At 30.5% G+C, this 18,154-nt stretch overlaps 1 protein-coding gene across 5 annotated transcripts in view; it reads left to right on the top strand.

Annotated features, from left to right (window-relative positions):
- Window positions 1-491: 491 nt before the first annotated feature.
- Window positions 492-18,154, top strand: part of LOC143046814 (uncharacterized) — a 29,013-nt gene continuing 11,350 nt past the window's right edge. For 4 of the 5 annotated variants that reach the window (XM_076219884.1, XM_076219898.1, XM_076219892.1 and 1 more), the window contains exons 1-9: window positions 492-639; window positions 7,808-7,947; window positions 9,268-9,382; window positions 10,869-11,035; window positions 12,044-12,183; window positions 13,953-14,223; window positions 14,843-14,934; window positions 15,465-15,672; window positions 16,425-16,558. In XM_076219884.1, coding sequence (XP_076075999.1) covers window positions 7,863-7,947; window positions 9,268-9,382; window positions 10,869-11,035; window positions 12,044-12,183; window positions 13,953-14,223; window positions 14,843-14,934; window positions 15,465-15,672; window positions 16,425-16,558 — 1,212 coding nt within the window. In that variant the 5' untranslated portion in view covers window positions 492-639; window positions 7,808-7,862. Of the gene's footprint in view, window positions 640-7,807; window positions 7,948-9,267; window positions 9,429-10,868; window positions 11,036-12,043; window positions 12,184-13,952; window positions 14,224-14,842; window positions 14,935-15,464; window positions 15,673-16,424; window positions 16,559-18,154 lie in introns of those variants that run through there. The other variant, XM_076219904.1, reaches the window with a different exon arrangement.

Here is an 18,154-nt window from a genome sequence, read left to right as displayed (position 1 = left end):
AGTACGCAGTAAGAATAAGTCTTGTCTGTTAATAAGGCAAATGATACGATTCTACCTTGAACCGTTACATATTTAAATATTATTTTAATCCTTCTTTTTGTAATATTTTTAAGGTCTTTAGGATTCAGTTAAACTATTTAAACGTAATTTAACATATAGACCATATATGCTTTGAAATAATTAAAATGTACATTTCGGCGCTCAGACTAATAGACAGCAACGTGCAGTTGACATATTTTTCGTTGTTTTCATCGTGTACATAAGTGCGTTTGAAAAATGCACATAGTTCGCATAATCAATCGGGGTTCATAGAAAGACTATTGCATATGTATTTCGAAGAGTTAGCCTACGCAATGATATGGAATTTCACAAGTTTTCTTTTTCCTGTTAATATTATTTCACTTTAAATTTAACATAACACGTCATATCTTTATTAAAATATTTAAGCGTAATTTTACTCTATAATTACTATTGACCTAGAGGGGGTGAAACTTGGCCTTTAATTCGAATATAGTAGTTGTTATTTTTTTTTAATCGAACTGTCAAACCTTTACAAAACATTTTTCACAGTGAGAATTTTCATTTTAAAAGCGTTATACACATTTCAAATATAGGAGTGGAATTAACCTAAATATTTTTGTAAGTATTTTTTAAATATGAATTGAAATTGGCATATTTTTGTTTTGTTTTCTCCATTTTAAATCAAACAATATTTAAAAATATTTGCGTAAGTATTCATTAAGTTTGAAATAATTCTCATGTAAGTGAATTATTCGTTTCAATATAACTATTAAAACTTTCCAACAACGACTAGCCTAATCAGTGAATACAGATTTACGATTTTCTTATTAATCCGTTAGGGCTGTTTGTTGATTAAGTCTCATTTTTGATGTCTTAAGCACAGAAAATGTATTCAAGGTTATAATTCTAAAATTTCGAAGCAATTATCTACGTCTTAACGTATAAGGAGTGTATTTTTCTCTTTACTTTAAAATTCTATATAGACTATCAAGTTTATTTAATTAAACGTAGAAATTTGACAAGCAATCACTCTCAGTTAAATAGACATACGAATCAGTAATGATTAAGATAATATAATTATCAAAATGAGGAAGTTGTTTTCAATTTTCTCATCCGAATAAACTTTGATCGTTTTTTAAGTTACTCATTCTCTTTTGTCCTTTTCTGTTTAGATGCAACAATGTAAGGTATTTATATGTTAATTGATAATTGATTGTTGGTGCCACTTTTATATATATTATGAATCATGACGCCCGAGTATTCAGGATAAAACCACCAGACATCGACAGAACAACTGACAGTCATATTCAATTTAAATCGTAGTCGAAACTCACAGCTCGTTCTTGAAAAGGTACTAAAAACTGTATCACAATTTGCAATGAGAAAAAGGAACATTTCATCATTTCTCAATAAATACAAATTTTGACACTTAACCAGTTTATATGACACAGCATACTCTCCCAAAAAAAACCGCAACATGTTAAAAAAAAGCATCATCTTACATACAGAATTAAGCATTATATTTTACTGAAATTTGTCACAGTGGTTGTTCAGACTTTAAAATTTATGAGAATTAACCTCGTCAAAATACCTCAACGTTCAGGTGATCTCCCTTTAAGGTCAATTTATATTGTGACCACTTAAAGTATGTAACACAGCACAGACTCGTCTCTTCAAAAACTCGATAAATCGAATAAAAATTTGCAGATTTCTCTCACATCTGGTGCATGATCCTGCTTCAGTTCTTGTAAATCTTGCGGCGCTGAATGCAACTGAGCATGCTTTTATCCGAATCACATAAAAACTCTTAATTTAAACATATTTATTTATAGTGGATCGGGAAACAACTTTTGCAACTTATATTATTCTCTTTCCACTTTGCGAATGCGAGTGCTGCACTGCCTTGTAGCGGCATTAGCCTGCTCTTTTTCGAAATCTACAAGGGTGTCTTGAACGTTCAAGAGACAAGGCTCTCTCTTAACACGGGTCAGCCATATATCGTGTCCTTCCGACGGACAACTCTTTTGGGGTCAAATATGTTTATATGACAACCAGAGGAGCACTGTTACGTTCTGTTTGATAAGAAATTCATCAGTTGCACAAGTTATGTGCGGCCTTCCGTTTCTTTACTTTATAAAGTCTAGCGATTGCATTCTGTAAATCACTGCCATGAAGATGACAGAGTACGGAATTCCGAGTATCTGTGTCTAGTCTTTGCATCTTTAAGTATGTTTGAGAAAAAAATAATGATTTAATTCAATTAAGCAGTTGGGTGTCTTTTAGAGCCATTCAACCAACAGACATGATTCGCACGTGCAACATTCCTAATTATTCCAATACGCCTTCCTTCTGTCACATTACACACTCTAACTTGAAAAGGCCACGTCTAATCAGTAACCGCTATAAGGAGTCTGAATTCAATTATCTGTCATTCAACATTTTAATATGATTATGTTTCAATGTCTCAATCATATTTTTGAAAATTCACAAATTGTTGTTGCGGGTTTTTTTTTTTGGAAGTGTACAAATGGACTTTCTTAAACTATACAGTCAATGTTGTTATATGTATCTTTACTGAAATTGATTAGGATATTTTAGTGTGTGAAAATAGTTAAAAAGAAAATATCACCGTAATAAGTATAATTATTAAATTTACTAAAATTGTCTTTTGAGTTTTTAGCCAGTAATCAAACAGTCCTCTACAACCCTAATGATCTCTCTCATTCTAATGTTAGCTTGCTTAATTACTTTTTTTCTTATTTCTATAGAGCTTTATTTACATGTCTTCTATTGTCATCGTTCTTTGTCGTCAGCTTTTACAAAGGGACCAATTGATATTCAAATAGTATCTATGTAAATTTTAAAAGCAATCACCTCATTGATAGTGCTATCTCGACTTTTTTTCGAGCAACAACTGGACAACTTTATTGCATTCGAAAATAAAATATCAGAAAGTATGCATAGCTAATCAATGGCCACATAATACTCGAACGAGGAAATATGTAGAATAATTTGTCTTAGTATTATTCTCAAAACGTGTTCAGATTCTCGTTATTAAGCTCATATTTATTCACTTACTCAGATCGTCTAAAAGGGATTTTAAATAATGTAGATTGCTTCTCTACCTCAGGAATAGATTATCTTAGCTGTATTTGGCCAATTTGTTTTGGAATGTTTGGTCGTAAATGCTCAACTTCGTACTTTATTTGGCCTTTAAAATGTTTTTATTCGAGCGTCACTGATGAGTCTTTTGTAGACGAAGCACGCGTTTGGCGCAAAAAACTAAAATCCTGGTATCTTTGATGACTTTATTTTCAATTCATAAACTGTTCCATCTTGCTATAATAATCTTGCAATTTTTGTTCCTTGGGACAGACACGGTTGAACAATATCCGTCCACTCTTATTGACATTTTGGAATAAAATTGAGAATGGAAATGGGGAATGTGCAAAGAAATTATTGGAAATCTAGATTCAATGTCAAAGTTACAAAACTAAATAAAAAGAATTATGCAGTGTATACCATTAAAAAGTAAAATGACAAGAATACCGAAATCCGAGAAAAGTTAAAAACGGAAATTCCCTAATAAAATGGCAAAATCAAAAGCTCAAACACATAAAAAAAAAATTGAATAACAACTGTCATTTTCCTTGGTACATTCATTGATAATGTAGAAAATGTTTGGTTTTATAGGTAACACAATATATTTTTTCTTTAGAAAACTCGAATTCAAAAACGAATTTATCTGAGTTTTAAACATAATATTCGTTGCATCTTAAAAGAGAGTTGGAAAAAAATTGTCGATTTCTTGGAAATTTGTACACGATTTATTATATAGATATAGGAAGATGTGGTGTGAGTGCAAATGAGACAACTCTCCATACAAATAACAATTTAAAAAGTAAACCATTATAGGTTAAAGTACGGCCTTCAACACGGAGCCTTAGCTCACACCGAACAACAAGCTATAAAGGGCCCCAAAATTACTAGTGTAAAACCATTCAAACGGGAAAACCAACGGTCTAATCTATATAAACAAAACGAGAAACACGTATATATTACATAAACAAACGACAACTACTGTACATCAGATTCCATATACCTTTTCAAAATTGAAATTTGTTGATAAAAGCTGACCGTAGATGGATTAGATATTTATTTTGGTCATATAAATATAGTTCTAATAAGCCTTGGTTTTCAAAGTTTCCCATACGAAAGTTGGTGCTTAAAGGGGCACTAGCTACGAGATCTATAAAAAATCTAAATGAAAGTGAAATAGTGAAATAACATTTCGCTTTTTGCAGCCAAAAAATTTCAATTTTGTCAAATTACGCTAAGAAACATTGAGATAATTACTAATTCACTTGCAAGTGAATTAGTCGACCTCCGTAATTCATGTGAACTTCAATTTAACCCCTAGCTAGAGATTGGCAACGCATGCATTGTACGTGTACTGGTTATTTAAAGAAAAAGAATGTCAACAATGAAAGTGAAACTACGGTAAATCATTTGATTACTAATTCGATGCACATCAAATCATTCTTATATGGTTAAAAACAATGAGAAACATCTATTTTTAATCTATAAAATAAAATCAAACAGACCTATAAAAATCCAATTGTACGTGTTAGTTTAATCTATTCATATCTTTATTTATGTTTACATCGCTTATATGGTCATCTGAGGTCAAATCGATAGGTAATTAGATGGCGTCTTGACTAAAATACACACGAAACGAACCTATATATTGTCTACCCCATGCTCTGTAAACTATTTATTTTAGACTTTTGATAGTTTGGATAAATGTGTAACATTGTTATAAATCAAATATGAGAATTTGAGTCAAATCAGTGACCATGAATTTGACAGCTAGTGCCCCTTTAAGAAGCATCAAATTGATATTGTGTTATATTATTCTTTCATTATTAGAAAAAGGTTTAAAAAATAAAGATTAAAATCACAAAAATACTGAACTCCAAAGAAAATTCAAAACGAGATTTTCAAATGTAGAAAATGGTGGATTGAACCTGGTTTTATTGCGCTAAACCTCTCACTTATATGACAGTCGCATCAAATTCCTTTATTTTTACAACGATGCGTGAACAAAACAGACATAATCGGTAAAATAGTCAAAATATGGTTGCAGCAGTCATCACTGAGTTACAATCTCAAAACAAACAAACATTCACAAAAAAGCACACAAATCATCTATCAAATTAAAAACAAAATTAATTGTTTAGCGTGTTCGGCGTCAGACAATGTAAACGTCACATAGGAAGAAATATAATCGTTCAATGTATATTCAAAACAATTTCAATTTCAAATGGGGAATGGTGGGGTGCAGGGTTAAAAAAAAGTTATGTTAGAATTAATTTCAGAAACAGACCGAGATTTAAAATTATCCAAAAGTTCTTTAGCATTTTATAACAAATGCTATAAATGTAAGGCATTTACTACAAATTCAAGGTCTACATAATATACTGTTTAGGGTTGAAGAAATTCTATCAAAAATATACCGAGCATTAAAGGGGTACTAGCTTCGAGATATATAAAAAATCTAAGGTAAGATTTATTTTGTTAAAACAATAATGAAAGTGAAATACTGAAATAATAAATCTCTTTTAGCAGCCAAAATAGTTCAATTTTGTCAAATTAAGCGAAGAAACATTGATATTTTCTAATTGACTTGCAAGTGAATCAGTCGACCTCATTAAATCCGTATTCATGTGAACTTCAGTTTAACCCCTAGCTAGAGATTAACAACGCATGCATTGTACGTGTACTGGTTATTTTTAAAGAAAAAGAATGTCAACAATGAAGGTGAAACTACGGTAAACCATTTGATTACTTATTCGATCCATATAAAATCATTCTTATACGGTTAAAAACAAAGAGAAACATATATGTTGAATCTATAAAATAAAATCAAACAGACCTATAAAAATCCAAATGCACATGTTAATTTAATCTATTCATATCTTTATTTATGTTTACATCGCTTATATAGTCATCTGAGGCCAAATTGATAGTTAATTAGATGGCGTCTGGACTAAAATCCACACGAAAAGAACCTACATATTAGCTACCCCATGCTTTATAAACTGTTTCTTTTGGACTTTTGGTAGTTTGGATAAATGTTTTACATTGTTATAAATCGAATATAAGAATTTGAGTCAAATCGGTGACCATGAATTTGACAGCTAGTGCCACTTTAAAAAACAATGACATATTTCAGAAACTGATCTTGGCGATTAGGTAAAATAATCTACTCCGCATACCTAAGACATTTTTCATTGTAACCTGACCTATAAAGCGAAATTAATTGTACTGTCAATTTGTTTTGTTTGAAACATATCTAAACAAATTCAATAGTCTGCATACATTTCAATGTAACATGACCTTGTAAGTGATTTTTTGTAGTTACTTTTGTTTCATTGAAGGTCTAATTGATCTATATGATAATTTACTTTACAATCATGGCCGGATATTTTTAGCACGAGGAAATAATCCCGATTAAACTGCACATAATACTTGCATTATACAAAACCTAGTATATTTTTGGATGACCAAATCTTTACAACTGCTCGTATATACCTTAAATTGATTGTTGTTGTTCCGTACATTTTGTAATGGTGTTAAATATTAATCTTTTTTATTCTTTTTATTATAACTTTTTAAATTACTCAACGACACAAAAGTCTAGTGTATGTAATTACCAGTCTAAAAAACTGTGAAACTTGTATCAATTATTGTAGATAAATGTCTGTTAATCGAGGCCAGTCTTTTAAAATTACTAAACACTGTTTACAGTACTTTTTGTATTTTGTTTTCAATCACAGTAATTTTGCAATTATATGCTTTCAAAATTGGTTTCGAAATAATTGCTTTAAAAGAAACTTGTTCAATTACAAAGCACATTGATGTTTTTCAGAATTACGTTAATTCAAAAGAATATCCTCTCTTCAAGATTTTATGTTTTAATTCGTTCTCACTGGGCATATACATAATTTGTCAGATTAACGGTATTCACGCTTAAAATTAACAGCCACATAATGTATTCCATATGATAAAAAAAAACGAACACCATAAGCCTGTAGCAAAATTATTAGATCCAATGATTTAAACATTGATGTGTTTCACATTTATCAATGTATTTTATAATGCAGAATAATCATACGGTATTGCCTGTACCAAGTCATGAATATGACAGTTGTTATTCATTTGTTTGACGGGTTTGAGCTTTTGAATTTGCCATTTGATCAGGGACTTTCCGTTTGAAATTTTACTCTGAGTTCAGTATTTTTGTGATTTTACTTTTGAATTCAAATTTAGGCAACCGTAGTATGCCGCTGCTCAAAAGTCATAAATCGATAGAGAAAAACAAATCCGGGTTACAAACTAATTTCTAGGAAAACACATCAACTATAAGAGGAAAACAAACAGAAACACTGAAGTGAAAAAAAAATGACAATGCAGCCCACACAGAAACGAACTATAAAATACCAACTACCATTTTCCTGACTAAGTACAGGCCATTTTAAGAAAAAATGGTGGGTTGAACCAGGTGAAATTATATCATAAACATTATATTATTCTCAATATCAAATTATAAAACGACGCCTTTTAATTAGCTTGAATATCTGTATAACATTGTTACATTTTTACAGTCAAAATGTCATTGTTGATGTTGAGAAACAAAATTAAGTAGAATCAAAAACTATACTATATTCAAATGCCACAAACAAAGTTATTCACAAAGAATGTTTTACAAAAATATTTTTTATAGATTTAAGCTATGCAGTGTTGTTGACTTTGAATGGACGTTTTAAAAGGCAGATGGAATGGCAGGTATCCTGTACTATTGTCTAACTACGATTAGTTTATTTTGTAATATAGTACTTGGAAATGACTTTGATGCTAGTGCAGGTTGGTGAGATGTTGACATAAAACACTTTTGGACAATTAGATAATGAAAAGTTTAATGTTAGTCATTCATACCTGATAATGGTTTTATTTTTTTATTTTGTTAATAGCACCATGTTATAATAATTGATGTATTTAATTAATGAAATATGTTTTAAAGGTGTTATATATATCCTATATATTTGCTTTAATAACAAATCTTTTAATTCCATTATCATCACAACTGATATCTTACTAACAATTTTATGGACAAATCCGCCGTCATTTGAATATAACTTTTGTTTTATTATCTTGTGACTGTTTAAAGCACGGAGGCAGCAACAGAACCAGGTTCAATCCACCATTTTTTCTTTCAATTTTCTGTACCAAGTCAGGAATGTAGCAGGGGTTTTTTAATGGTTCGTTCTATGTATATTGCATTGTCGTTTTTGGAGTTTTTTACACACTTCCGTGTTTTGTTGTTTCGTTGTTTTCCTTTTATAGTTGATGTGTTTCCCTCGGTTTTAGTTTGTAACCCGAATTTGGTTTTTATTCTGAATCGATTATTGACAGCGATATACTACTGTTGCCTTTATTTAACACCGTTTCTTGTGTGTTAAGTTGGATGGTTGTATTAATATAAATTGATGAAACTTTGGGCTTTACTGCTGATTCTAATATGACGTACTTTTTTCGCTTTGTGAATAAACCCATGCTCTAAATCCAATAAAATGTGTTTACACATGCGTATATTGAATACAGCAGAATAATGAATTTAATCAAATTGGTATGCATTTAATATATTTAATTAACTTAAAACATTTCCAAACTCATAAATGATGCACATGTTGTTACTAATTCTTCCATTATGGCTGTCTTGGTCTGCTATTCGAAATTGACATATTTGACCTAGATATGACAACCGTTCATGCTGGCTGTTCAAAACTTCTCCCTCTGAAAAATCACATTGCGAGTCGTTTGCTTTTTCCCAAAACAAAAAAAGGAGGTTCACGGAAGAGCCTATACAATCGCTTTATACTTAAACACATCGGACATAGAAATTACATTAATGGTCCTACTCAGAACCGAAATAACTGATGCAAGCTATACTTTATTGTAGTTGTAACAGGGGTAGGCATTATATTCATGTTATTTTAGGCTTCACTATCGCTCGGGCAAAAATAATCACGAATATAATGCCTACCCATGTTAAAACTACAATAAAGTATAGCTTGAAACAATTATTTCTTAATTTGTGTACTATGCATGTTAAGTATTTTTTAACACGAGCACGTTGATGTGAATATTTAGTACATTACTAGTACATGTAAATATCATTGACAGGAAATGATACTGCAATCCATAATTTTTCCTGTTTTACATATGACTGGGAGGAATACGTCCTTTGCAGTTGGGATTATAATACCAATCTTTACAGTTCAAACGTCACAGTAAAATGGTAGGTTTATTTAACACAAGATGAGGGCCTCGGTATAAATATTCAGGTAAGTAAATTTTTTTTACATCAAATATATAAGACGACTATCTAAGGAGTAATTGCCATTGCAAATTACCATTATTTTATCATTTTTTTTATTTACCAATATTTTTGGTTTGTGCCTACTATCTAGAAACATAGCAGAAAAATAGATACTGTAAATAACAAAAATGATCAGCATGACAAACGAGATCTCCGAATAATTCAATATATATATATAAAAAAAAGAAGATGTGGTATGATTGCCAATGAGACAACTGTCCACAAGAGACCAAAACGACACAAACATTAACAACTATAGGTCACCGTACGGCCTTCAACAATGAGCAAAGCCCATACTGCATAGTCAGCTATAAAAGGCCCCGATATGACAATGTAAAACAATTCAAACGAGAAAATTGGAGTTATTGTTTTTAATTATAATTCCCACCATTTTTGGCATGATTTCGTAGCATGTACACGCAGTTTCTTCAATCACACAGTCCATTAATATTTCCTCAGGCCAGACCTGCAATGTATGATACCAAAAATCACGATCATGACTGGGTACCTGAATCAAAACTTGTCTATCATAAGATCATCTTCGCCAAATTTTTTTGTTCTCGTACAGGTTGGACATGTTACAACCTGTATGGATGACCATCTCTAATAATCTTGGATACCAGCAGCAGTTGTTTTACAAATGACTGTTCGGCTTGAAAGGTCAGGCACTCCTCACCACTATTGAGCGATCATGATTTCCAGTTTTTTTTTAATATCTACCAAAGACGTGAAATTATGTTTTTTTTTCAAAGCAGAACTGTCGGCTGATTTTAGTTCGAGATAATCCAGTCTGATGACAGCTTCGTTTTTATGTCTCGGAAAATGCAATCGGCGATATGTACAGTTGCACAGTTACTTGTATCTTGAAAAATGTACATCTTAACATTTGATTATTTTTTTATTATTATTATTTATTAATATAATTATGTTCTAAGGAATTTACTTTTTTGTTGTAAAGTGTATTATTTATAATTGTAAGTTTGTTGATCATATTAACTGTGTATAGTTTCTCTTTATTTCTTTAATACTTTTCATCATTACTGAAAAAAAAGTAAAGGATAAAAATTGTCTTAAAGGCGATTAAACATGTGGTTCGATAAACAACTTGCGTCATGTTCATTTTATTTTTTTTTGTTTCACACTTTGAACTGTTAAACAGAATATCACATTGATATTTGATATAATCTTAAAAAATTATAGATATTTAAAAACTTATCTCAGAATAAATTGTAGACTTTTGCAACAGCTTTTAAAGAAATTGAGTAAATTTGAACTTCATGTTATGTAATTTTGAATTCATTAACCGCACCATATTTAAGGCGCACGTATTTGTTTCGGTTTTTCAAGTCATGTGTGTTCATATATTTTGTAAATCATGTAAACTAATATGTCGAACATTTTTAAGGCACTTTTTGGGTTCATCAGTTCGGAACGATTGTCCAGATTTAGGGAATAAATCCTGTAAATGGATTATTGACAAAGACATAGACATGGACAGAAAATACAACGTGTGCATCGAGATATATCAGAGCAACAAACCTCACTGCGTTCTAGTTGATATTCAAAGTCTAGGTTGGTTAATTTTATGACCTTAAATAAAAGGAATAGTATTTACCAAAATGTGTTTAATCATAATCATATTCTTTTTATTTAACGCTGAAACAAACATGATAATATAATTAAAATTTGAATAAAAAAAATGGTAACTATACGATATCTTATTGAACAAATATGATGGTTATAAAAACAAAACCCGCAGAAAGGTGTCGCATTTAAAGCCATTTTTTATATACTATCGGAAATTGAGACTTCCAGGCATAGCAGATCTAACCAAAACTACAGATAGACATTAATAACTGAACATGACAGATTTCAATTGTATTACAGTTTCCGAGATAATTGTCAGAATAAGGTCAAATGTGTATCAACTCTAACAAACTCGAACAAGAAAATGTAGATGAATTCATGAGGAAATATTTCTTTAATAAAATTCCAATAATCGAGTAACCATCAATGGAAAACATAGATGGACCAATAAAAGGATTTAATTCGGGAAATTATGTATTCGTTGGCATTTTTCCCGTTACGTTTCATATATGTCAGTTTTGTTATGATAAAACATTAGGTTAATTTAAAAAAAATATAAGAAAAACAGAAAGACAGATAGAACCATAAAACAAAACTTCAGATGTTGTCGATAGAAAGGACAGTCCACCACCAAATTGCACAAAACGCAGAACTTTTATATAAAGCAAAGCTACATGAACTGCTTTAAAAACAAAAGTCAAGGTGAATTTAGGAGGGTATGCAGTTCTAGTTATACCAGTGGAACTCGCCTTTTTGTTCGTAGCAAGAAAAGGGTAAATTGATAAATCGCACACGGTCATTTCATTGTTGAGGAAAATATAACCAGATTGTGGCTAACATAATAATAATAATATAAGTTCGTAAGTCCTTTTATAACTGTCGGTAATTTATCTCACGCATGTACAGGCAGGTGTGTGCAGTGATTCGAGATCTTTAGCTAAATGTTAATATCCCGTTATTTATGTTATTGTTCTGCGTCTTATTATATTTCAGTTAAACCTAGTCCAATTCGTCAAATTGATGTTCGTGCTGTTAACTCAACGTCTGCAACTGTTCAATGGCCTAATAACAGAATATATTATAATAAGTCATTTCAAGTCCATATTATGAGGAGTGGAAACTTAGCAGCAAGGGTAAGTTATATTTGATATTTTTTTCATTTATGTCCGTCTTTTTAATATAACCAATGTATTTTAGTGAGATTTGTCTTATGTTAGAAAACTTCGGCAGTTTCTGTCAACATTAAAAATCGCATTGGAAAGACACATCTTAATATTATTCTATCTACACATTATAAAATTATGACAAAAGAGGGACGAAAGATACTAGAGGGACAGTTAAACTCATAAATAGAAAATAAACTGACAACGCCTGACTAAAAACGAAAGAAGACAAACAGACAAACAATAGAACACATGACACAACATAGAAAACTAATGAATAAGCAACACGAACCCCACCAAAAACTAGGGGTGATCTCAGATGCTCCGGAAGGGTAAGCAGATCCTGCTCCACATGTGGCACCCGTCGTGTTGTTTATGTTATAAAAATACGGTAAATAGTATAATTCGGTAGGTCACATTCATGAAAGGGAAGGAGATTGTAGTTACGACTTAAGGAACATATCCGATATCATTTTGTGAAACGGTTATTTCAAAACGGTCAACCAACTCGTGATGGCGTCCGTAAAATTTACAAAGGGATGATTTCAACTTAACCATTTGGAACTTTTGGTTTAATAGTTTCCTTGTAAGCAGCAACCCTCTATCAAGAAAATCATGATAGGAAATGCAAGCACGGGAATGTCGTATCAATTGGGAGATATATACCCCGTATGCAGGTGCTGCTGGAATGTTGCTTCTTAGAAATGGAAAGTTCACAATTGGAAAGCTGAAATCTTCTATTGTTGTAAAGTTTTGTTTTCAACTGACCCTCATTGTCAATTTCTAGATGTAAGTCATAATATGGGGCCCACTTAACTGTATCTGTTGTTGTCTTTATCTCTAGTCCGATGGGATAGATGCGTTCAACATTTTGACCAAATTTTGAATTATTTAGTGAAAGAACGTCATCTATATAGCGGAAAGTAGAGGTAAAGGATATTGCTAACTTCTTATCTTTCTCCTAAGAAGTTCCTGTATGAAGTCAGCCTCATAATAATAAAGAAAAAAATCGACAAGAAGAGGGGGACAATTGGTTCCCATTGGAATGCCGACAGTCTGTTGAAAAACACGTCTTCCGAACGTATCAAATATGTTGTCAAGCAAAAAATCAAGCATCTTGATAATGTCAGTTTCAGAGAATTTTTTGTTTGAATCAGAGTGATCCTTTACAAAGTAGGATTTATCCCTCCCTATAACAAGATACTTATATCTACGTTGGCCATTCTTTTTTTTTAACAAAACAATACCAACTCTTACAAACTGTATAATATCTTTTGTAATTATTGTGCATTTTAAATTAGGATAAGATGTTTCTTGGTTTATAAGTAAATTTAACAAAAATACCGAACTCCAAGGTACCGGTATATCTATAAAAGAACAAAAACACTGACAATATCAAACGTTATCATTCAACTGAACGAGTGTAATAATGATGTGTCAGCATTTCACACGAAATTAAATAACGAGGTATGTTATTTGCAATAAGTAGCTTTTGGCACTTCATACTTTTAACAATTTTGCTTGATATGTTTTGAAAAATCACAGCAATGTAGAGTATATCAATTCAATCAAAATATGAATGTAAACATTTGTTGAAAATTTGCGCATCCAAATATCATAATCAAATTAATTTGAATCAAAATAGCGCGTAATTATGTATGCATTTTCATAATAAGAAAGGAATATTAATTTGTGTATAAAGGAATTAAAATGTTTAGCGGTTTTGCTTTCTTTTCCAGATAACATGTAATGTAACATATTCACCGAGTCAATGTTTTGCGAATGAATATGTCATTATCTGTTCTTCAAACCATACTTACTTCACTATAAACGGACGTTCTAATTATAAAACGAATGGATATGGCGTTATATGTTCTTCAAATAATATCAGCATCACTATAAACAGACTATCTAAGTATACAGAGTATGGTATAGTTATTTACAGTAAGCCTCTGGTTAATGGCTTCTGGAGTGAGGGGGTTTATACCTACCTGACGACATCTAAAGATGGTAGGTAGGTTAATGCTTTACATAAATCATCTATCATTTCTATAGGAAATCGGAAATTTTATTGTCTGTATAAAAAATGATTTACAAAATATAAAATTTTTAACTGTATTAGAAACTTAATATAAGTTGGACTGATAAAGTAAATCCATACGTATATAAAAAATACATATAATCTTTAAAATAAACAATGCATAATTTCTCCGAAATAACCTAGACAAGATTTATAACGATTGAATTGATCCAAAATGGATTGTTAAAGCGGTCAGTGAATTTTGTCGTTAATTCTTCAACTCTTTACAACAATATCATGTTCCTGTTTTTAATAATGTCGCCGTACATCTGTCTGTGTAGTTGTACACGTGGAAACGAAATGTAATTATGTTGTATAATTTATTGACGGCTACAGAACACTATGAATTATCTCTTTTTCTTTTGATTTTCGAAAGTTGTGAACTATTTACATAGTATTTATTTTCAAATGATGATGAACTTAAATTATTTTATTGTATTTCTATTTTTTTTTTTTTTTTTTAAATATTAGAATTGTTTGTTTAAAATATAATCGTTTAACGTGGATATAAACGAGAACTTTTAAAAACATTATTTATTTTTCTTATAGTGCCATCTACACCACCATTGATTTATGATGGATATAATTCCGTTCGAACTAATATGTCGTCAAGCGAACGAACCATAACAGTATACTGGATGGTATATTTAAATAATCAGTTTTATATGATATTATCATATGTATGCCTGTAAGATGGTTTTCGAAAGCACAGAATGAGATTACTACAGTTTTAGTTGCTTTTCCTTATCTGAGAGATATACATTTATATGCGAGGATAAATTGTGCACCTTGAAAAGTTTTCATCTCTCAAACAAAAAAAATAAGAAAAAAGTAAATTCACAAAAATACTGAACTCCGAGTAAAATTTAAAAACGGAAAGTTCTTAATCAAATTTACAAACAATATAAATCAAGAAATTAGGGATCTAGCAATATTTCAAACGGGTTTGAAGTCGATTTCTGATATCGTTATTACAAATGTGAAAGACAAATTAAACATCGTGTTTTTTTCTGGTACTTAACAGGAACTTACTGAGCGAGTCAGGAACCTCATAATTCAATTTTAGGATACTGTTCAGCATAAGAACTACTGATATTTAAAAGTGTTTATTGTTCATGTTTATCTTAACTTTATTGCGTTCACATTTTACTATTTTATTTCATTTTTGCAGCCATTGAATGACGAAAACTGGAATGGAGAAAACATTTTATTCAAAGTTGAAATATTTGCGAATGATAGTTTAATCGAAAGTAAAGAAACAGAGGAAGCTTTTGTCAGTTTTAAAACAAGTGATACTTTTCAACTTGCTATTTTGGTATGGTCAAAAAACGAAATGGGATTGTCGCAACAACATTCTAGATTATTGGTAGGCAAAGGAGGTATAAATAATTCTTATATGAATAAATTACGAAACCGAAGTTCATCGGAAGGTACTTAGTTAAATAACATTCAGTATCAAATTCACTCATAATACATGATGGTCTTGAAGTATAGGTTATAGGTACTGACGTTGTTAATTATGTGTTAAAGTGTTCTTTTTATTTCACTTTGTATGATTCTATCCTTTACTGTTTGGTAAATTTTTGTAATACCCCTTTTGCGTGGCTCGGTATTTATAATCCCATCATTGTGTTCTTGTCATTTTTTTTCGTTTGTTCCATTTTTGCTTATTATTTGTCTTGAGAGTTTATACACGCCATTTTGTAAAGAGATTAAGATGATAACACAGTGTTGACTGCAGTACTCACATTTCTGACATTCTTACCTATAAGCCTGTTTTGTTTGCTCAAATATTTTTGTCAATAAAATGGTTACGCGCCTATGATACAAATAAGACGTTAAGCTAGATATAAAACCAGGTTTAATCCACCATTTTCTCCATGAGGAAATACCTGTTAGGAGGTTCTTTTCCATTCATTTTATATGTTTGGGTTTTTGAATTTATTTTTCGATATTTTTGTTATTTTGCTTTTTGAAATGCAATTTTGGAAATATTTGAACGATCGCATGATTTTCTAATTTCATTTTGATGAGCGTGGAATTCAAATTAATAATTATCAATGCTTTCTTTCTGTCATGTAGATTTAAAAAAAAAATCTTATACACGGATTTATAACTTTTTTATTTTCAGATTTAATACACAATGCTGTGATGGTCGAAGATGGTAACCAAATGTATGACATCTCATGGTTACCCTTAACCCATAAACATGGTGTGAAATACTCTTTATTTTGGTGTGAACAGGCATTTAGTTTGGTCTGCAAGGTAATATTATATAATTATAACTATAAACTTTTCATAGATATAGATAAAAGACATGTTTTGTTTGTTTAGGTTGCTCACCCAATGTTGTCAATATTACTGCACTATAAACAACTTTCATATAAGTGGAACGTTAAAAAAACTAGGTCTAACCTACCATTTTCTTCGGAAAAAAGCGTGTACCAAATAAGAAAAATTACAGTAGTTCACTTTTTGTTCCCATTACTAAGTCTAACTGTTTTGTTATGGGCTAACTCTTTTTGAATTTTCTTTGGAGTTTGGTTTAGTCCAAAATATCAAACAGTATGCCCCTTACTACTACAAATGGTAAGCAACAACAGGAAAATCGAATTACTCACAAATCTAGCAATTCTTTATCAGTTTTAAATTATTAAAAAAATGAGCCAGATAAAAATATTTTCTAGTTTCGAATGTTTCTTTAATTTCAAGTTCGCTATGACATATGAGATAATATTGGATCATTGGATTACAGGACACTATCAATTTAATACCCAAAAGTTAAAGATTTGGCACGATACTATATCGTTTTGTCTTTGAGATGATTTTGTATGAATTCGACCTGATTACTGCAAAACGTCAGTCGATCAATACTCACTAAAATAACAAAACATTTTTTTAGATCAAATACCGATCATATAACCTTATATGGTATTGATAAGAAAGTCCAGACTTTTAATGATATTATAGTTTTTGTTTGCATCCGTGTCTTTTTTCAACACATAAGATTTTTAAATCCTGGAATGTTGGATTTTTTGGTAAAGCAATGTAATAAATTTAATTAGTTTTTTAATTCCCCTCGTTCAAATAAACTAATTTATGTCTGAGTCTATTTAATATATTGTATAGACATTATAAATAACCTCTTAATGCAATTGATTAGTATCTCATACAATTTATTAAGTTTTAGATCTTGTCAGGCGACGTTCTCTTTCATCATACATTGCAAAAGACTAGTAAACCCTGAAATAGACAATAATAGTATAGAAATTTGACACAATATGACTTACTAACTGCCAAATGCAAGGCTCTGGTCAGCACTGTTTCTGTTTCGTGACAACTTTTTTTACTGCTATTATATTAAGAGCATACGATAAGTTTTGATCCCGTATTTACATTTTGTTAAAAATTTCCATATAGACTATTTTTACCTGATTGAATCAAATGTGTAATAAAAAAATATACCTTCATGTACTACTTTTTCAATAAAATGAGGTCGAAATTTTGTATATTTGCTCAAAATTCGGATTAGTGACCGTATTTTCCCTTTTGAAAAAAGGACATACCTTTTTTTTTTTTTTAAAAGATAAACACAAATTGTTTTTGGTTAAATAAAATTGAGAATGGAAATGGGGAATGTGTCAAAGAGACAACAACCCGACCATAGAGATTTAATTTGTTATTTCTGTATTTTATAAGTATCCTAAAAATGTATACATATTTTATTCAGAAATAACTCATATTTATCAAATGTTCATGAATGTAGAAAAAACATCATTTTTTGCTGTATATCTATCAAATTTAAAAAAAAAAAAACTACTATTTACGTTTTCATGAAAATTGGCACACATAATCTTCTCG

This window comes from Mytilus galloprovincialis, chromosome 1 (assembly GCF_965363235.1).
Source record: "Mytilus galloprovincialis chromosome 1, xbMytGall1.hap1.1, whole genome shotgun sequence".
Classification (NCBI taxonomy): Eukaryota; Metazoa; Mollusca; class Bivalvia; order Mytilida; family Mytilidae; genus Mytilus; species Mytilus galloprovincialis.
Note: the sequence above shows the minus strand (reverse complement) of the source record. Positions and strands in the feature narration are given on the sequence as shown.